A 22,590-nucleotide genomic window follows, 5' to 3' on the forward strand; every position below is an offset into this window, starting at 1 on the left:
GAGTATGGGAAGGAAACACGAGAATAACGAAACCAAACTTCGGTTGTGTTGCATTTGTGTATTCGGGTTGATGTTTATCGGCTGTGCTAGTGCTGCTAGTATTTTATTCTGAATTCTAAACAAATTTCTTTATAATATAAAGTATTTTTCGGTAATTGAAAAAATGTCTTCAGGCATATTTCTGTTCAAATAAATTATGTTCGTGGTCGTAAATAGCGTTCCTTAACACAATATTGCGACATTTTCATAATGATTTATCATAACGAAGTTTGCAATATGGATATGCTTGGTATGGAAAACTGCCCAAAAATCGAAAGTAAAAGGAAATTTAATAGCCTCCGCAATTTTTATATCTATGATAGCAGGTCAAAATTTGAGATGACTGTATATTCAAGATATTCTGTCATCCAGAATCACGCCACATGGACATTTTAAATATAAGAAATATGTCAAAAGATTGCAAAGTGATGCCTGCCGTCATTTAAAATCTGAAATGGCGAGCTATATTCAATACTACTGGTATTCAATAACGTTTTAATGGTAAAAAATATTATGAAACAAGGGTATTTTTGATATCGAAAAGTTGTGTAGAGATTAAAAATTGCTATTCGTCGTCATTTTGCATCCCAATATGGCGTTATTTTCCCGACGATTTAGCATTTAAAAGCATGCATTTTAAATAGGCATATATTTCCAAGGAAACGAAACTTGAATTTCGTCGTAAATTAGAAATTCAAAATGGCGGCCTATTCATGATGATTTAACAACTAGCATGGTTACATTGTGGACCAATATCCACATTAATGATTGAAGGTCGTTTTACATGTTTTGTTGTAATAAGACAGAGAACTTAGTGATTGGACACAATGTGAACAATATTTTTTATTCAAATTATTGCGCAACATTTTTTAAAAATTTAATTGTTCTGCAGTAGATTTACACACACACACATCGACTGGTATCGCCGGAAATATTTATTCCATAAAGAAACTTAGTTTTTATCGGCGGTCTATAAAATGAAAGTGTTTTTGCTATTCGTTAGTTGGTTGCTGTTCTCAATGAATTAAGTTTTTTTGTTATTGAATATTGTCTATCCCGAGATAAACTAGCATTTCGTCGATTTGTTACTATATGTGACACAAATGAGTGCGAACGAAACAAAAATAAACATCAAACCGTTTTTTCGCTTGCACTAATGCAAAGTGAACATTCGCGTAATTCGGCGCACGGCTTGCTGGCGCATGGCTGAAACGTCACGATGTGGATTTTAGAAAAGATTCGCAATAATTTAGTGGTAGTTTTCTCTAAACTCGAATGTTCGCGACCAAACCTTCTAGATGTTTCAAAACGATGTACAGTAACAGCCAAAATAACAGAAATACGTATTACCAACACTCACTAAATAAGGATCTAATCGTGAGTTTCCCCCCACTTGCGTTTGAGTTGCTTACCATATGTGAATAACACACACATACACGCAATTGCCTCTGTGCAAGGATAGATGTATCAATACGATGCGCCGTAGCAGTAATAATAAGGATATATGTATACAAAATGCGAGTGTGTGCTCGAGATTATTCCAGAGTCGCCTAACCAGCGCAACCAGACGTGGATTAGATCTCATTGATACGACTATTAGCGATATAAATACAGGCCACTTTGAATACATTGAGTGTTAATGTGAAGTTTCAAGTGATTCAAGTCATGTTTAATTGATTTCATTAGTTTAATTGATTTTATTGTTTTTCTTATTTTATTGACATCGCTGATTTCATTGTTTTCTTTAATTTAAATTTCAACATTTTGACATTAACATCAATTTGTATGCTCTAGACAACTTTGCCAAATCAAAAATATCTACATTTCATGGTACAGCATTGAAACAAACATCAATTGTTGAACTTTTAACAACTGCTCAGAACCAGCCATTTCGATATTACCCCATTGACTCTCAACAACTAATTGAACTCAATTCAGATGTCTATTCGGCAGCACTGCAGACGATTTTACTGCTTCTTCTCTCAGCCGAAGCACCGTGTACAGAAAAAAACCAGGCTCGGTTTTCTAAAGCCAAACCGAAACCGCTGCTGAGAATACATCACCTAGTTGAAATTCGTACACACATTTAAACGGTGCTGAGTGGTTCGGTTTGGTTTTATAAACTGAGACTCGGTGGAGGTTTTTCTTTCGTTTACCGTGTGAACGAAATCCAAACCGAATACGATGTGCATCACTCCTTTACACGTGTTGAGATTTTGGGGACCATACCAGTGAATGTACGTACCGGTTGGTTTTCTTACCCATCTCTGGCCTAAGCTTGACTTCTGTCAGCAGAAGACAAAAGATAAGTCCATAAAATTTTACGGGTTTCCCGGTAAACCATTCCCCGGAATACCACTTCCCGTAAAACTATTTCCCGGAATGTACCATATCCCGGAATATCGTTTCCCGGAATGTACCATTTCCCGGAAAACCATTTCCCGGAAAAACCATTTCGCGGAATACCATTTCCCTGAAAATAAAAAAAAACTCGTACCTCACCGACCAAACTCATTTTTAGAAGACCTGCTATGCAGCTAATTGTGTTGTAGGACATTTTACCTACTTCAGAACATGAAAAGTTGTTTGAAAATATTTTCAAAATTTTTTATCTTGAGTGGTTATTGTGGTAAAAAAAACAAGATAGCGACAAGATTGCAAAACTGTCATTCTAAAGATTTAATCTTTTCGATTCCGCGATGTTAGGAAAATTTATTAAAATTGATCATTATATGAACAGCTTACGAACGTCTTTTGGTTTTGAACAAAAAAGAAATTTGGATTTGAAGGATTTAAAAAAATTGAGTGGGGAATAAAAAGCATCCAAATGGATGTGATATCAATGAATTAAATGGGTTCCAAAATAGAAACAAAATACTTTCCAATTTTCCCACCGCAGGTAGTGAATGTCGTGACTGGAGCTTTTGCGTCTGCTCTCATCTATTTTCTTCCAAAAACTGAAGCTAGATTGTCTGTCCCAACAACCAAGGCCTGCTTACCTAAAATCGTTCTTCCGTTTGATTTTATTGCATCAAAACAAATAACGGGATAGAGGTTGAGTAGATTTGTACGAATATCGAATACAACTATTTGTTACTCCAAAAGTTCAATATTGATTTATTTTATTTATACTGGCTCATACTTTACATCTTCCTCCTCTTCTACTCTATTTGAGAGTGTGAACCTCCATTCAATCAGGCTTTTGTGTGACAGCTATGCAACAATTGACTTATTTGACGTCTAGGACACCAACACAGTTGCAATGTGTATGAACACATAAGTAGAACCACCATATTTAACATTTGTCAAAAATTCCTCCCGTTTTAACCTCAATCTCACACTAACACAACTGTACATGGATTATTCCATGCGACTTATAAAAACACTATGCAAGTAATAAATTAATCCTGATTTTTGTTTTAACAAACAGGATGTCATATTTAATACTTGGATGTTCTCTAATTGACATAATTTCCTTTTATGTTTTCAATCTATAGTATTGATTCTACACACTTCACATGTCATTATTCTTCACATTTTGCTGTATTTTCTAATCTCTTTTCTCTTCATTCAGTAGTTTACTCTTTACTCTGAATTAATTACTCCTTGGTCCTTACTATACCATGTTTTTCTCTTTGTTCTACAGTACTATTTGCTCTTTACGTTACTCCTTATTATTATGTCTTTAATTGTTACTCTTTTAATCTTCTTCTTTACTCTAGTCTTAGCTCTTCATTTTTTACACTTTACTTTTTACTCTTTGCCCTTTGCTCTATACTCTTTGCTCTTTACTCTTTACCAGAGATGCACCGAATAGTACTATTCGGCTTTCACTCGAATACCGAATATTTAATGTTTAATTATTCGGCCTACCGTATATTCGGCTGAAATCAAAATCGGCTGATATTCGGCCCGATTATTCGGTTGTCCGAATATTTGGTCGACCGAATATTCGGTGCATCTCTAGTATTTTGAATATATGTATTTTCTTTCATTTTGTTTCTTTTAAATATTTCATGAATATTAGGCTATTACTTATCATATTCGGCCGAAAGTCGGTTTTTATTATTCGGTGTACCGTATATTCGGCTTAAATCAAAATCGGCTGGTATTCGGCCCGAATATTCAGTGCATTTCTACTTTCTATTCTTTACTATTAACTCTTTACTCTGTATTCTTTACTTCTTACTCGTTACTCTACTCTTCACTGTTTACTTTTTAGTCTTTACTTTTTGCTCTTTACTTTTTTCTTCTTTACTCTTTACTGTTGGCTCTTTACTCTTTGCTCTGGACTCTCAGTTGTTACTCTTTACTCTTCATTGCTTACACTTTAGTTTTTTAAAAGTATTTCAAATAACAAGACTATGCGTTATCCCTTCAAAAGATGGAACGCATCCACATCGTTGTGGATCTGTTGATTTCTTGGTAAACTTGCTTCCGCAACAAAAGCTTTCCCATTCGGGGGAAATCATATGTTGCTACACAGAGCAACGATTTCCACTCGAGGAAATGATCTGTTGCTGAACGGAGCAAAAATTGTCCCGCTCGGAGGAATAATATTTTGCGTCTCAAGGCTTTCTCATTCGGAAAACCTATGCTTCTTTCGTTTTTAAACACAGCTACATCACTAATCATAACAAAAAACATCGATTTTCTACAAGAACACTTCCATCAAAGCAAACACGTGTTATTCCGAGCCCGCATTGTTATACTTTCTTCTTCCAAATGAACTTTTCTCTACCGTTTACCAAAACTATACGTCATGCACTCGAGGAATGGAACGCATCCACATCGTTGTGGATCTGTTAAGTTCTTGTTGAACATGCTTTTCACAGTAAAAGATTTCCCATTCCGGGGAAATCATATAATGCTAATCAGAGCAATGGTTTTTCCACTCGAGGAAATGATCTGTTGCCACACGGAGCAATAATTGTCCCACTCGGAGGAATCATATTTTGCGTATTTTGCCACACAGAGCTTTCTCACTCGGGAGACTTATTTATGCAGCAACTCGGAGCTACATCACATAATAAATTTTTCTAATTTCGGAAAACAGTAGCATTGTGTTTTAAAATCAGAACCAGTGTCCAGCTGGTTGCTGTTTATTAACAAAAACTACTGACAAAATCTTACCGGGAGCGTTGTTTGCGCCATTGTCGTGACTGGAGCTTTTGCGTCTGCTCTCATCTATTTCCTTCCAAAAACTGAAGCTAGATTGTCTGTCCCAACAACCAAGGCCTGCTTACCTAAAATCGTTCTTCCGTTTGATTTTATTGCATCAAAACAAATAACGGGATAGAGGTTGAGTAGATTTGTACGAATATCGAATACAACTATTTGTTACTCCAAAAGTTCAATATTGATTTATTTTATTTACACTGGCTCATACCCTACAGTGAAGAGGTGAATAAATTTCATAAATTCATGACCGTCTAATTCCTGACTAACATGCCCTATATTTTGCCTCATATTTGTTCCAAATTTTGCGGATTCAGTTAAAAAGGTATATTTTCAATTGTTTTACTATTTCGAATCGATTCCTTCGCGTGGTAATCTTCGGTGAAAAGCATAATACACCACTGCAGAATTTTTAAGATTTGGAAATTTTGTTATTGAAATAAAATGATATAATAGAAAATTGAAGGCGAACAGAATACCTAATTGTATATATTATTAATTCTGTCCTATCGTTTTTAGGTAAACTCCAAGCGTACCAAAAACTTCAAAGGCGTTTTTTTCAAATCCACTTCAAACCACGAGCTTTGAAATATTCACAGCATATTCTAAATTATTTTCTACAGTGACGTGCGAAGGATTTTAGTTAATAAATTATGTCTGTATCGATTTTCTTGGCCATTTTCAGCAAATTTAAGGCTAAGAGAAACGAAAGCAATGAAATTGAAAGACGGGTATTCTATAAATGATGAGGTGCTGATTCTAATATTTTCAGCGTTTCGCGTAAAATTAAAATAGCGAAAAAATCCTACGTAAGTCATTTGCTATCGTTCTAAGGTATCGAAAAAAACTTTAGTTTTTGACACTAGGTCAAACATTACAGGAGATAGTGTAAATTCGTAATGATCAATTTAGAACGCCTCGAAATGCGGCCATCTTTGAAATTGAAAAGGCAATGTTTTCCACACCGTTGACAACATTTTTATGATAACCAATCACAGTACTCTAAAATGCCCTGAGTGCGTTGATTGATTTTCACGAAGATTAGGTAAAAGGTAATGAAAAAATAAAAACATTTCTTAAAATTTAGTTATAAATATTCCTGGAACTTTTGAAATTTTATAGATTGTGAATGTATTTGTCTGAGATGCCGCCTTCTTATAAATATGCATTTTTCTTTGGAATTTTGTGTAGAATGTTATTTTAATCTATATGAAGTTTCTCTGAAAATACTCTTGGACTTTCATTGATTTTTATTCTCACTAGTATTTGTTTACAGTAACAGTGCATTGAAAACGCCTTCAGTTATTTTAAATTTCACTTCGTATTAAAAATTTCTATGTGAATTAGCCTTCTTTGGAACAATAATAAATCAATGGAAATAATTTTAGAACTTCATTGATTCAAATACAATAACTACAATGAAATCGATTTACCTTCTTTAAAATTTTCGTAGCATATTATTGAAATGCTATTAATTTTAAATTAAATTACGACTTTCTTTGATATCGTCTTCTTTTTAGCATAAGCTATTTTCTGGACCTTATCTTAAAATACGTTTATTTAGGCCCAAATGCTGTAGCTTAACGAGGCCGATAATTCATTTTTTTTATATTACATGTCACATGTTAGTGGGGGAAGGGAAAGCCGAATTTAGGGGCGGCTTGCTCCCCTCTTATGTAAGTAAAGGACAAAGGTAGGAAGTGGGATACATATTGTGTAATTGACATCGTCGTTTGCTGATTGATCATTGTGGCGGATATGCACACTTTGTTGTAGTGTTGTAGTTTCCAGCCTGTAATCGCAGGGGCGAGGGGAGGGTCGATATTTCGGATAATTATTGGCACTCTATATCATCTGCATGTGCGGTATGTCATGATGTTCTGGATAGACGGTTATCAAGAAGAGTGTGCACCGAAGACTCGTGAAGCAATGCCATATTGTAGATACAGGGATAGGTTGGTGAGATTCTACTGTGAATGAGAGAGGGTAAAATGTATTAAACTTGGACATCAATGGTTTTCAAAAAGATATAGATAAGAAAAATATAGGGGTGGTCACGGCTTGCCAGGACGTCCCGGACTGGCACATAGGGTGATCTACCTCGGGCCCGAAGGGAATCTATTAGTTGGGACCTGGCAAAACAGTACTCTGCGCACAGCCAAACAACATGCTCGATGTCGTGATAGCCGTTCTCACAAACACAATGATTATTTTCAGCAAGCCCTATACGACGGAGATGCGCGTCAAACGAGTAATGGTTGGACATGATCCTTGACATCGTACGAATAAAGTCCCGGTTCACATCCAACCCCTTAAACCAAGCATTCGTTGATACCTTCGGGATAATGGTATGTAGCCACCGTCCCAGATGCCCATTGCTCCATGAGGTTTGCCAACTATCGAGCGTCCTCTGACGAGAGATACTGAAAAATTCGTTGAAGCAAATTGGTCTTTCGTAAGTGTCGCCTTCTAATGCGCCCACCTTGGCTAAAGAGTCCGCCTTCTCATTGCCCGCAATAGAACAATGTGACGGGACCCAAACCAAGGTAATCTGGTAAGATTTTTCAGATAAAGCACTCAGATATTCCCGTATTTTCCCCAGGAAATACGGTGAGTGCTTTCCAGGCTTCGCCGCACGGATGGCCTCAATGGAGCTGAGACTATCCGAAACGATGAAGTAATGGTCTGAGGGCAGGGTGTCAATGATCCCGAGAGTATACTGAATGGCAGCTAATTCTGCGACGTAAATTGAAGCAGGATCATTGAGTTTGAATGAGGCAGCAAGATTTTCGTTGAAGATACCGAAGCCTGTGGACCCGTCGAGAATTGATCCGTCAGTGTAGAACATTTTGGCGCAGTCGACTTGATGGTATTTGTTATAGAAAATATTTGGGACCACTTGTGGGCGAATATGATCCGGAATTCCACAAATCTCTTCCTTCATGGATGTATCGAAAAATACAGTTGGATCAGAAGTATCTAAGAGATGAGCACGGTTGACGTTATATGTAGATGAATTGATGTTCTGTGCCATGTAATCGAAGTACAAGGACATGAATCGGGTCTGAGAATTAAGCTCGACAAGCCTTTCGCAATTTGCAATCACCAATGGGTTCAGAATATCGCATCGAATGAGCAATCGATATGAGAGGTCCCAGAATCGATTTTTCAGCGGAAGAACGCCCGCCAGCACTTCGAGACTCATCGTATGGGTCGAGTGCATGCAACCCAAGGCAATACGCAAGCAACGATACTGGATTCGCTCCAGTTTGATGAAGTGTATGTTCGCAGCGGAGCGAAAGCAGAAACATCCGTACTCCAACACTGATAATATCGTTGTTTGGTACAACCTGATTAGGTCTCCTGGATGGGCACCCCACCATGTTCCAGTTATTGTACGGAAAAAGTTGATCCTTTGTTGGCACTTCTGTTTCAGATACCTAATGTGACATCCCCAGGTACCTTTAGAGTCGAACCATACCCCGAGATATTTGAATGTTGAAGCCTGAGCAATAGTTTGATCCATTAATTGAAGCTGTAGTTGCGCTGGTTCACGCTTTCTAGAAAATACGACTAGGTCAGTTTTCTCCGTGGAGAACTCGATACCCAGTTGGAGAGCCCATGCAGACAAATTGTCCAAGGTATCTTGCAGTGGTCCTTGCAAGTCGACGGCTTTAGGACCTGTAATAGAGACCACACCGTCATCTGCAAGCTGCCTTAGCGTGCAGGGATTGACAAGACATTCGTCAATGTCATTCACGTAAAAATTGTAGAGGAGAGGGCTTAGACATGAGCCCTGGGGAAGGCCCATGTAGCTAAATCGTGATGTCGATAAATCGCCATGCGAGAAATGCATTTGTTTTTCAGACAACAGGTTTAGCAAAAAGTTATTTAAAATTGGCGAAAGACCATGCTGGTGCAACTTCTCATAAAGAATGTTGATCGAAACTGAATCGAAAGCCCCCTTAATATCCAAGAATACTGATGCCATCTGCTCTTTGTTAGCATATGCCATTTGAATTTCTGTTGAGAGCAACGCAAGGCAATCGTTCGTCCCTTTGCCTTTGCGGAAGCCAAATTGTGTATCTGACAGTAAGCCATTTGTTTCGACCCAATTGTCGAGCCGAAACAGGATCATTTTCTCGAACAACTTCCGGATACAGGACAGCATTGCGATCGGACGATACGAATTGTGGTCGGAGGCTGGTTTTCCTGGTTTTTGGATGGCGATGACCCTCACCTGTCTCCAGTCATGTGGGACAATGTTACCCTCAAGAAACCTATTAAATAAATTCAACAAGCGTCTTTTGGCAGAGTCTGGCAGATTCTTCAATAAGTTGAATTTAATTCTATCTGGCCCCGGGGCTTTATTGTTACATGATAAGAGAGCAAGTGAGAACTCCACCATCGTAAACGGTGTTTCGTTCGCGGTATTGTAAGGCGACGCGGCGCGGTAGATTTTCTGTGCCGGGGCGGAATCCGGACAAACCTTCTTGGCGAAATCGAATATCCAACGGTTTGAATATTCCACGCTCTCGTTAGTACTGTTTCGGTTTCGCATACGTCGGGCCGTGCCCCAAAGAGTGCTCATCGATGTTTCTCTTGTTAACCCGTCGACAAACCGGCGCCAGTAACTGCGTTTCTTAGCTTTCATTAAATTTTTCATTCGCTTTTCTAATATCGCGTACACTCGATAACTAGCAACTAACCCGTCGTTCCGGAAAGTTTTATACGCGGCAGCTTTCTCCGCGTACACGTCTGAGCACTCTTTGTCCCACCACGGGTTGGGAGAACGTTTTTCGGTGTTCACGTCGGGTACTCGTTTCGTCTGAGTTTGAATCGCGCTATCGAGAATCGAGTTGGACAAAAACTTATATTCTTCCTCCGGGGGAAGTATCTGTGTTGAATCGATAGTTTTGGATATCTCAGCAGCGTAGCTCTTCCAATCAATGTTTCGTGTGAGGTCATAGGGAACATTGATTGGTGTCGATGGTCTTGAACCAGTGGTGATTGCAATTACAATTGGTAAGTGGTCACTACCGTGGGGATCAGATATTACCTTCCACTTGCAATCTAACCGTAGTGATGTCGAGCATAAAGATATGTCCAGTGCACTTGCTTGCGCAGGTGGTCTAGGAATTCGTGTCATTTCCCCTGTGTTCAGAATTGTCATATTGAAGTTGTCACAAAGGTCTTGAATTGTCGAAGATCGATTATCGTCGTATAGACAGCCCCACCCCGTACCGTGAGAGTTAAAGTCTCCAAGAAGCAGGCGGGGCGAGGGAAGGTGTTCAATCACGTTGGAGAATCTTCGATATCCCATCATGGCCCTAGGAGGAATGTAAATAGAAGCAATGCAAAGATCTTTGCCTTTGATTGTTGTTTGACAAGCGACAACTTCAATGCCTGGCGTCGAAGGGAGGTTGATTCGATTGAAGGAGTAGCACTTTTTGATCCCTAAAAGTACCCCCCCATATGAGTCTTCTCGATCCAAGCGGATAATGTTAAAATCGTGGAAGTTGAGGTTTATATTAGAAGTTAGCCATGTTTCACATAGGGAAAATGCATCACAATGATTGTAATTTAGCAAGTGTTTTAGTGAATCAATTTTGGGGATAATACTTCTGCAGTTCCACTGTAAAACAGTGATCAGATCCCTGATTCCGTCTAATAAGTTAGCCATCGAAGGATACGATCGCTGTAAGGAGGGGCCATTGTTCAGTCAACTGTTTTAAAAATGTTCTTACTGTTGGTAGAATAGCAACCAGCAAGCTTTTCATAGGATCGGTAATGTTGAAAGCTGTGAATATCCAGTCCACAATGTCAGAAAATTTAAGGAATCCCGTTTTAGGTTGAGTTTCTGACTGTAAAATTGGAGCACTTGGGATTTTTGGTGCCCCGGGGAGTGCTGGGAACTCCTGGTTGTATCTCAATTTCCCAAAACCAGGAGGTATTATCTTCGGATTTGTACCAGCCCTTCCAGTTGATGAATTATTTTTATTTTGTACCCTTGTTTGGGACAACCTAGGACCCTTACGAGGAAGTTCAGGTGAGTTTTGATTAGGTCTTTTCCTAGAGTTTCCAAGCGGAGCCAAAGAATGCCCCTCGCAAGGGTCGTTAGAGGCGTTATCGTCAGTTGGCAAGAGAGCGAATGGGTTTTCGGAGATAAGTGGAACAGCTCTTTTAAGCATTTCTGCGTAAGAGCGTCTGGAGCGATCTTTGGCGGATCGCTTCAGTTTATCCGCGCGAAGTTTGTACGTTGGGCATGTCAAAAGTGCATGCGGATTCTCCCCACAGTAAACACACTTCTCAGCAGGGCTACTGCAAGTATCATCCGCATGGCGTTCCCCACATTTACCGCACCGTTGCTTGTTGCTACAGTAGGTGGCCGTGTGACCTAGCTGCTTGCAATTGGAACAATTCATGACCCGCGGTACAAACAGGCGTACAGGTAGACGAGCTCCTCCCACTTCAACGTAGCTCGGAAGTGCAGATCCGGCGAAGGTTACGCGAAACGAGTCTGATGGATAGTAATTACCATCTTCGATGGACTTTGAGTGCAATTGCTTGCACTCCAAAATCTTAACTGATTGAAGGTTAGGGTCCTTAAAGCGGCCAGCCCCATCATTCATCAGATCATCGACAGTTAGACCCGCATCACTTACCACACCGTCGATCTCCACATCACGAGAAGGGATGTAGACGCGATACTCCAGCGTAAAGAGGCTATTTCTAACGATATCATTGGCCTGTTTCAAGTCAGTAACGACTACGCGCAGTTTGTCTGACTGAACCTTTTTAATCTCGGTTACGGCCGAGTAACGTTTTGTCAGCTCCCGTGCAACAGTTATGCTGTTTAACGGTTTATTTTTGGGCCGAAAGTATACCACCCAAGGACCAGCGGATCCATCCTGGTAAACCTTGACTCGGGGGGGCTGTGAGACATTGGGGGAAAGTGGGGGAAGTGGATCGACCATAACATTATCTGTCTCAGTATCAGATATACGTTCTTCTTCTTCATAATATTCCTCTTCGGAGGGTGATCCTTCTGTTTGTTCCATTTTGTTGCGGGAGCAACACGCTCGACCGCACTGTTTAACTTAAATCAAAATAAAAAATCAAAAGCAATAAAAAGAAAAAAATCGATAAGAAAAGTAAAAAACGAAACACTTCACCAGTTGGTTCCTGACGAGCTGGTAGGTGAATTGATCCTTCGTTTGTTTTATTCGTCACCCGCGTGACCTTCACACATTAGAGCTGATATAGCTCGTCTAAACAAAGCCGTCTTTCAGGCAAGAAAAATGTTTAGTAACGCACTTCACTGCACTACTTTAACTGATATCGCAGGTAACAATTATCACTCGCGGGACTGTTTATTAGTAATGCTTTACTGCAGCCTCTGCCACAGCAAGCACCTTCGTACCACCGAAAAAACTAAACCACACCGGAGAGAACAAAAAGCACTTGTTTCCCGGTACAAAGTTGGGTTACGAATGAATTTTCTGGACCTTCGATTGATTGATAATGATTTCAAATAAAATTACATATGCATGAGAATTAGTTTTTCAAATTCATTAACATGATCAGCGAGCAAAGACAAGCTGTGAAGGGAACCAAACAAATATTTGAGTAGCAACATAGTTCCAAATGCAAATGTTCTTAAAGTACTTCACTGCCGCTAGAAGCATAACTGTCCCATGTGCTATGGGAATCCCTATACACATGGGACAGTTATGCTTCTAGCGGCAGTTCAGATTTCAATAGAATAACAAATTACCGAGAATAAGTACGTTCCGGGAAATGGTATTCCGGGAAATGGAACTATCCGGAAAATAGTATTCCGGGAAATGGTACATTAAGGGAAACGATATTCCGGGAAATATTCCGCGAAATAGTACATTCCGGGAAATGGTTTTCCGGGAAACGACATACAATCAGATTTACGCGTTTATAATGACCCTGCCACTTCTAGTTTTCCGATCTGTACCTGTACATCCTTGCTATCACTAGAGTATTATGACAATAAATTTTAAAAAAATTTATAACTTATGTCGTTTTTCATTGAAAAACACCGGGGCAGTAGATTGCACTGGTTTTGCACTTTCTAGCAGAAGTGGGAATGAAACACGTCTAGTTGCCTGCTCTTCTGCTAGAAAATGCAACACCAGTGCAATCCACCGCCCCGGGGTTTTTCAATGAAAAACGCCATTAGTAATCTACAACTAACCTTTCTTTGACCTGATGTACAGTGTAAACTAACAGATTTTCGTATGCAATAAAACTACAAATTAAAATTACTAATTGGATTCGTTTAAAAGTACAAAAAATGGGATTAAATACTAGTCGAAAAAGAAATTGATGTGAATCTATCGCTGTTGGCGCGTTGATAATACCGTTTTGTCCTGGCAGTGTAATGTAGATAGTGCGTGAAGTTATCAGAAATAAAATGTTCTACTGACATTATTATTCGATGTTAACCTAAAATCTCTTCAAATATTCATCCGAACTGAACCTAGCTGTAAAATTCTGTCGATCGTCTCCTTACCGTTTCGCGTAAGTTCGAGCTGAGTATTTATATCGTCTTCGGACGTCATTTTGCCTAGAATTGTTTAAATAGAATTTTATTACAGTTATACACCAAAATGAATTCACACGCACGAGTTTCATGATACGTTTTTTCATTCATGGTAGATTGAATCTGCTCTTTTATTTTATTGTTGTCGTATTCCAGGTAAAGCATATCATCAACGAGTGCTTGCAAACGTGTTTCGCAGTTTTTTAGTTCGCCCATCAAGCTATTTAAAGTTTTCTCTTTGTGGTCGATGTCATCATTCAACATTTGAATAGTATCACGCGTTGCTTGTGAACTACTTGTAGTTACAATTAAGTGGTCGTTTGTTTCTGAAATATATGAATTTTTTTGAACAAATATAATGATAAAATAGAAAAACTAACCAGTCTGCTCTCCCATTGAATATCGCGCAAAAATAACAGTAAGTGTAATTACAAACGATAATATAAATATGTTACAATTTACAAAAAAAAAATATTTGGATTCTGGAACAGAGATGCCAGGTACTTTTTTCAAATGTCTGCAATAATAATTTTAAAAGTCTGGGAAGAACAAAAAATGTCAGGAAAGCTAGTGTAACCAAAAGCCTTTATATTCAAAAATCTGCAAATATCTGCAACAAAACTAAAAAATCTGCAAATATCTGCAACCAATCTAGAAAATCTGCAAATATCTGCGTCATCGAAAAAATCTGCAGCTTAAATTAAAAGTCTGCGAATTTGCAGACTTGTCTGCAAATCTGGCATCTCTGTTCTGGAACAAAGACGATGCTTTGAATATAAAAACTAGTGATGTCTTTTTTTACTCGATTAACGCAAATAATCGATTAATTTCTAAAATAATCGAAAAATCAATAATCGATTACAAGCTTTCGGTATAATCGAGCAAAATCGAGTAGCTGCTATCAATTAATCGAGAGCATAATTAATGAAGGGTGGCATTGAAAATGTAAGTCGCAGAGCAAAAAAATATGACCAGACTTCTCCACATTTATCGAAACGTGTCGAGTGACCTTTTTTTTTGGTTGACAAACAGGATTTACTAAGTAATCGATTATCTTGGTCGATTAATCGAATGAATTAATCAAGCTCTCAAAATTATTCGATTAACGGATAATCGATTATTTGCAAAAATCAGACTTCACTAATAAAGACACGCGGAGAGAAAAAAAAATTGGCCGCAATTTCTGTCCTACACTGAGGAGAAGGACATGGTGTACCATATATATATTTCTAACTATGCAGTGGTGGCAGAAAACACTATTTTCAAGAAGTAATAAAATTTACCACAAATCATTTTGAATTTAACAGTATTCTGGTTACAGTTGAAAACTGGAAAATGCAACCAGCGACAATCGTATTTTCTCTGGACCTACAGTGACACAATCGGACACAATATTCGTACACCTCTAGTGTATATGTTTAATATTGTTTCATAAATGTTTGCGCTATTTAATATAGGTATTGTTTTGTAAATGTGGTAGTAGAACTAGGTGCAGATCACTCTAGAAATGTATAACAAATTTGCATCAAATTAGAAAAAATGCATTTAATTTCCATTTTTGCATCAACTTTGCACTCCATCGCAGAAAAGTTTGTTTAACAAACGTCCTACGCTAATTCACTTTGTTCGACGTTTTGTTGAATGTAGGGCTAATTTTTTATAGGGTTTTGACGTCTTACACGCAACGCAAAATATATTGCACGCAACGCAAAATACATTATGAATTTCTATTTTGATGGAAAGAATAAATGCATTTAGCTGATTTTTAAAAATGCATCACAAGTGATCTGCCCCTAGTAGTAGAATCATCATCTGTCATTTTCTTATCATTTGTAATCTAAAGTGTTCAAGTTTCCGTACACTACACATAAAAAAATCATTGATTGGTGTGAAAATGGCACAATTTCATTTTCGTACACTTTAGAAAAGTCAATTAATTTGTAATTTAAGACCTGTTATTTCTTTATTTTTTTGTTTTGCTTAGAAAAATAGATTTTATGACTACAGAGAAGTGTTCATTGGCACAGTTTCCTCTACACTAGTTTAAGAAATTCCCTCAAATTAACGTAACGGTTAAAAAAGTTAACCAACTGCTATTATGGGACGGAAACTAATTATTTCTCACCAAAACGAAGCTAAATCACTTCATGAAATCTTTCAAATTGTTCAAAAGTTGCCTCCAACTATTTAACATGTCGTTAAAAACTTTGATGTTCCGAAACGTAGAGCAGATATTGCGAAAAACTTGAACTGTAAAATATTTACGATGAGGGATAAACGATTTTGAATTAGAACAATTTGGGAAAATCGAGCAATTAATGTTATATACATGGTAAATGAATTGAATCATAGCATTTAAGTATAAGTCTGTCTCTGTTCTGAGCAAGAGAAGAAGAACGAAGAACTGATTTTTTATTTACTTAACAACATTGAAACATTTTATCGGAATATTGGAAAGATTGTAAACTTTGTCTACGAGTCCAAATTCAACATCTTTGACTCAAATGAATGTTGTTTCGAGTGGAGAAAATCGAACTCAGACCTGGACGTGAAAGCCTAACATAACATAACAGCAATTCAGCGCAGGGACAGTGGAGTTATTGTATGGGGTATTATATGTCCACTACAACTGCTAGAAATTTGGTCTTCATTGGTGGCATGATGGTCCAGAATGTGTATTTTAATATAAGTTTTAAAGCAAAGATTCCGTAAAATGGTACTTTTACTAAGAAATAGAAATTCGATCAGGAGAAGAACCTAAAGCATAAGGACATGTTCAGGAGCGTTTTATTTTATATAGGAGTTTCAAAGTAGAACTGGAACTGAAACATTCACATCCCCAGCAGAGCGTTTTGTTTTATAATTTCGAACAGTTTTGTTATACGACGCCGTTCTATTTCCCAGTTAAACTCATTCCGGAACCGGTTCGGATTTCTGAATGGAGTCATTATGGATTCCAAATCAAATGCAACAACCGATTCCGACTCAGAATCGGTTGTTGCATTTGATTTGGAATCCATACTGACTTCATTCAGGATTCCGAATCAAATTCCGAATGGTTTGACCGGGTTGTTGATGATTTTAAAACACGTTTAGAGCATGTTCAGGAGTGTTTCAGTTCCAGATTCATAATTTTGGCAGTTCTATTATATAAAACTAAAAATTTTAAAACTAGAATTTGCTGTCCCCAGCAGCAGTTGTAGCGGATGTTCTATTCAGTTTAAAATGTCTCGCCATTCCTTCAGCGTTACTGCATTCAAATTTATTTTTCCCCAGTCTATCGGGTCTAAGTGTATGTGCTGAAAACTTTGCATGTATTTAAAAACCAGTTCTAAACGTGTTTTAAAATCAGCAACAAATAGAACGCTCTGCTGGGGATGTGAATGTTTCAGTTCCAGTTCTACTTTGAAACTCCTATACAAAATAACCCAGTTAAGCTCAGCCGGAAATGAACCGAAATTCTGGCTGGTTCCAGTTCGTATTCCGGCTCCAGTGACACAACCGATTCTAGTTAGAATCGGTTGTGTCAGTGGAGCCCGTGGACGAACTGGAACCAGCCAGAATTCCAGTTCATTTACTTTACTGGGAAAACGCTCCTGCCCAGTTTAGCTCAGCCGGAAATGAACCGGAATTCTGGCTGGTTCCAGTTCGTGTTCCGGCTCCAGTGACACAACCGATTCTAGTTAGAATCGGTTGTTGCACTGGAGCCGGAATACGAACTGGAACCAGCCAGAATTCCAGTTCATTTCCGGCTGAACTTTACTGGGTGAACATGCACTTACCCAGTAAAGCTCAGCCGGAATTGAACTGGAATTCTGGCTGGTTCCAGTTCGCACACGGGCTCCAGTGACACAACCGGTTCTAACTAGAATCGGTTGTGTCACTGGAGCCGGAATACGAACTGGAACCAGCCAGAGTTCCGGTTCATTTCCGGCTGAGCTTAACTGGGTAGAGCATGTTTCAGTTCTAGATTCATAATTGTGACAGTTCTATTATATAAACCTGTTTTAATCCACCTAGAGGTGCAATTGTGCCTTTCTCATTTCTCCAAACTATGATTTAATAGCTGGTTCGTACAATATAACATTATGGAAATGTCTTTCATTCTTTCATCGCGGTATTGGTTTGAATCGGAGTTTTCTATGTTGTTGGTGACCTAGATCTACAAATTCAACAGTTGTGTTTACATTTTGGAAACGTGTTTTAAAATCATCAACAAATAGAACGGCGTCGTATAACAGTTTTAAATTTTGAAACAAAACTGATCAAAATTATAAAACAAAACGCTCTGCTGGGGATGTGAATGTTTTAGTTCCAGTTCTACTTTGAAACTCCTACATAAAATAAAACGCTCCTGAACATGCCCTTAGAACTGTGTTTAAAATACATGCAAAGTTTTTAGCACAGACACTTAGACCCGAAAGAATGGAGAAAAATAAATTTGAATGCAGTAACACTGAAGGAATGTTGAGACATGAATTTTAACCTGAATAGAACATCCGCTAAAACTGCTGCTGGGGACAGCAAGTTCTAGTTTTATAATTTTCAGTTTTATATAATAGAACTGTCAAAATTATGAATCTAGAGCTGAAACACTCCTGAACATGCTCTAAGGCGCGCGAAAAACGTTTAGTGTAAATTTATAATTGTGTAAATGTTATGGATTCTCCACTGAGGACCCCGTTTATTAACTGATTAGAAAAATAAATGGGAGTATTTGGATAAAAAGTGTGAAACTATCCGAATTATAATGAGAATGATCTACTATTTAGAAGAATAGGATAAAATTTAACTTGAATGTGTATTTTAATATAAGTTTTAAAGCAAAGATTCCGTAAAATGGTACTTTTACTAAGAAATAGAAATTCGATCAGGAGAAGAACCTAAAGCATAAGGACATGTTCAGGAGCGTTTTATTTTATATAGGAGTTTCAAAGTAGAACTGGAACTGAAACATTCACATCCCCAGCAGAGCGTTGTTTTATAATTTCGAACAGTTTTGTCGAGGGGAACGACACGCCGTGATTTGTTGATCAAATAAACTTATAATTTAAAATTCTTATTAGATTTATAAAAATTGGTATTGGTTAGATCAAAATGGATTCGAATTTCCGACATTACTTGATAATGGTTTGGAATAGCCGAGGATAGTTTGAAATGTGTCATAAAAAATAAATTGAATTGCTCGAATTTCACGTTTTGACAGTTTCAAAAAAAAATCAAAACAAAACATTGCCAGCAGCATAACTACAGGAACAAATCAAAACAAACATAAATTTTGTTGCCAGAATTATTGAACGTTTCGAAAATAGAGCATGCAGAGTTGCCAGTTACATCAAATTGATCGGAATTCGAGCAAAATTGGATTGAGATTTGTTAAATTTGTTGAATTTTTTTTCAAATATTTTAGCAATACTCGATGTATAAATTTTCTAAAATTGCCGAAAAAATGAAAATTCATGCAAAATCGAACGGAATATAACAATTATTCTGAAGAGACGTTCCCCTCGAGTAAATTGTAAGTACTGAGCAAACAGGGAGAACGGAAGTCGCTTCTTGTTCTTCCTTTGGTATTATCGATACAGTTGAATTTTACAGTTTTCAACTGAATCGATCGTCGGTGTAAATAGGAGCGTGTATTTTCTACTGCTGTTTTCTCCGAAACGATCAAATGTAGTACTGGAACAAACCTATACATTGCTCCAAAACAAAAATTAAACCTTGCAGAAAAGTAGTTTTAGAATATTTAAAATAAATCCGAACAGAGAAGATTATTCTTGTGGCAGAGGTTGCTTGACTCCAGGGGTTCCAACAGTACAGCCTTGCGACAGTATTTCAGAGGCTGTCGTCTTCTTTTCGCTTCGACTGTTTGATGACCGAATCAAGCACGACAGCTCTCAGTAAAACTGTTATGCGACTTGCAACGTTGCCGTCTTGTACCGCACACGACAGTTTGCGCATACGTCTACAACTATAGTTAATGAGCAATGACAGCCTCAGTTGGTTTTGCGTAACATTTCTATCGTTCGTAGTGGTAGAATCGACACGTCGATGCAATCAAAGAACTTTTTTTTTCTGTGAAAGTCGTGCTCTGTACATTAGTTAAGCTCAGTACGGTGCGGAGTATAAAACGATTAAGGACCGATTTCTTCACCCTCGCTTAGCGCTTAAGCCAGGTTTAAACGTACTGGTAAACCTGGTTTCAAAGTTAAGAGAGGGTGAAGAAATCGAAATGCTGCATGCAAGGTTTTCATTTTTTTTTATTCATTTCCCAGACGGAATGACAACCAACGGCTTTATTTGATTTGTTTTTAGCGAATTTTTAACGTCGTTCGAAATTAAAAACCTGAGCAAATATTTTTAGTCGCTGTGGTAGACTGTTATGTTGCTGGGGAGAATCGTTTGAGTGAAGCTGGATAGTAATTGTTCAGTAATGGTGATGTGAGTCGAATTGGCGTATCGGGGCAGAAAGCAATCGTTTAGAAGTACGTATTGCGGAAAGTTGGACGGTTTCAGAAAATGGATTTTTGATATGCCGTGTAGATGAAAATGCAGATTGCACCTAGTGACGAATCACAGCATGATAATAGGTGAACATGAACATGAGTTATGAGGCTTTTTTATTTCATCGGGAAGTTAAAAAATTGCGTTGCTACAATAGAGAAATACATAATATAGTTAAAGTTAATTTTAAGAGGGGCGCGCCGCCGATTTCAGGCTCCTGAAATATTTTCGTGATTTGTTGGTTATGCTAATTTGTTTGAGGTGATCAACAAGCTGATGATTTTATTTGTTTTATAATGCCACTCAATAGCAAACGTGTTTGTCGAGATTGTCCTAACATTTTGTACTTTTCAAGGTACAGGCACACCTCGAAATAGGGGACGTTGGGGGGTTGTGAAGTATTGGGAGTTGTGAGCAGCGCTAAGCTATAAATAATTAAAATTTGATAACTACTGTTAAATGTTTCTACTGTCATGACCTCATTTTCTTATTAGCAATTTTATCCGAAAAACAGGATTATACCACAATTTTAATCGTCCCGTGCCGTTACCGCGAATTCAGGAGGTTTAGCGTGAATCAATGGTCACCTATCCATTGCGAATCAGATCACTTTTCTAACTCATATTTACTTTAGAATTATCTTAAAATTTAACTTCTATGGGCCCATTAAAAATAAGAAATAATGCCTTTAACATTGCTAACATAGCGTACGTACTACAGAATGATAAAAATAAATTTCAATCACTTTTTATATTTAATATGGAATGTATTATTATTGCTAGTGGTGAACTGCCCTAACACAGCACTTTTTTAAAAAATGATGGCTTTCATCATCAAGAATAGTTGAAAATGGTTTGTAAAAATATTTCCTCCGTCTCGTATTTATAAACTTTTAAATAAAAATATATTTTTCATGTTTTAAATTTTTATTTTAAATTTCAAAGTTCCAAAATCATTAAATCCTTATACTATGTTGCGTTTCGGCTTCGCCTCTTCAGAAACCGACACTAACGTATTGTCGGAATAGATTAGCGCCGGCTTGACGCAAATCCCTTAAAACTAAAACACACTATGTGTTTCAATCAAACGACTGATCAAACGTGATGTCCCGTTCGAGCGGAAGTTCTGTTTATGCCGATGAGACACAAGTGAAGCCGAAACTTGTCTTGGCTTAGCAGGCCTATGCGAAAGCACTATGCTATATTTCACCCTAAGGAGGAAAATTTGGTAAAAACCAAAATTTCTCACTAGGGTGAAAATTTGTTGGTAACAACCAGTCTTTGTACAGGAGGGCACAAATCCTTATTTCATACTATGTTGCGTTTCGGCTTCGCCTCTTCAGAAACCGACACTAACGTATTGTCGGAATAGATTAGCGCCGGCTTGACGCAAATCCCTTAAAACTAAAACACACTATGTGTTTCAATCAAACGACTGATCAAACGTGATGTCCCGTTCGAGCAGAAGTTCTGTTTATGCCGATGAGACACAAGTGAAGCCGAAACTTGTCTTGGCTTAGCAGGCCTATGCGAAAGCACTATGCTATATTTCACCCTAAGGAGGAAAATTTGGTAAAAACCAAAATTTCTCACTAGGGTGAAAATTTGTTGGTAAAAACCAGTCTTTGTACAGGAGGGCACAAATCCTTATTTCATACTATGTTGCGTTTCGGCTTCGCCTCTTCAGAAACCGACACTAACGTATTGTCGGAATAGATTAGCGCCGGCTTGACGCAAATCCCTTAAAACTAAAACACACTATGTGTTTCAATCAAACGACTGATCAAACGTGATGTCCCGTTCGAGCAGAAGTTCTGTTTATGCCGATGAGACACAAGTGAAGCCGAAACTTGTCTTGGCTTAGCAGGCCTATGCGAAAGCACTATGCTATATTTCACCCTAAGGAGGAAAATTTGGTAAAAACCAAAATTTCTCACTAGGGTGAAAATTTGTTGGTAAAAACCAGTCTTTGTACAGGAGGGCACAAATCCTTATTTCATACTATGTTGCGTTTCGGCTTCGCCTCTTCAGAAACCGACACTAACGTATTGTCGGAATAGATTAGCGCCGGCTTGACGCAAATCCCTTAAAACTAAAACACACTATGTGTTTCAATCAAACGACTGATCAAACGTGATGTCCCGTTCGAGCAGAAGTTCTGTTTATGCCGATGAGACACAAGTGAAGCCGAAACTTGTCTTGGCTTAGCAGGCCTATGCGAAAGCACTATGCTATATTTCACCCTAAGGAGGAAAATTTGGTAAAAACCAAAATTTCTCACTAGGGTGAAAATTT

The 22,590-nt window shown here is 38.0% G+C and overlaps 1 protein-coding gene across 4 annotated transcripts in view; it reads right to left on the minus strand.

Moving 5' to 3' along the window:
• Positions 1-14,552, minus strand: part of LOC131683342 (uncharacterized) — an 88,712-nt gene extending 74,160 nt beyond the window's left edge. For 2 of the 4 annotated variants that reach the window (XR_009304509.1, XM_058965222.1), the window contains exons 1-3: positions 14,173-14,552; positions 13,876-14,118; positions 13,763-13,816 (exon numbers count right to left, since the gene is read on the minus strand). Coding sequence is in view for 2 of the 4 variants with exons in the window: in XM_058965224.1 (XP_058821207.1) it covers positions 13,763-13,816; positions 13,876-14,118; positions 14,173-14,188 (313 nt within the window). In the remaining 2 variants the exon portion in view is untranslated. The remainder of the gene's footprint in view (positions 1-13,762; positions 13,817-13,875; positions 14,119-14,172) is intronic. The other 2 variants (XM_058965224.1, XM_058965223.1) reach the window with 2 other exon arrangements.
• Between the last annotated feature and the right edge of the window lie 8,038 nt (positions 14,553-22,590).

The sequence above is a fragment of the Topomyia yanbarensis genome, chromosome 2 (genome assembly GCF_030247195.1).
Source record: "Topomyia yanbarensis strain Yona2022 chromosome 2, ASM3024719v1, whole genome shotgun sequence".
In the NCBI taxonomy this organism is placed as follows: Eukaryota; Metazoa; Arthropoda; class Insecta; order Diptera; family Culicidae; genus Topomyia; species Topomyia yanbarensis.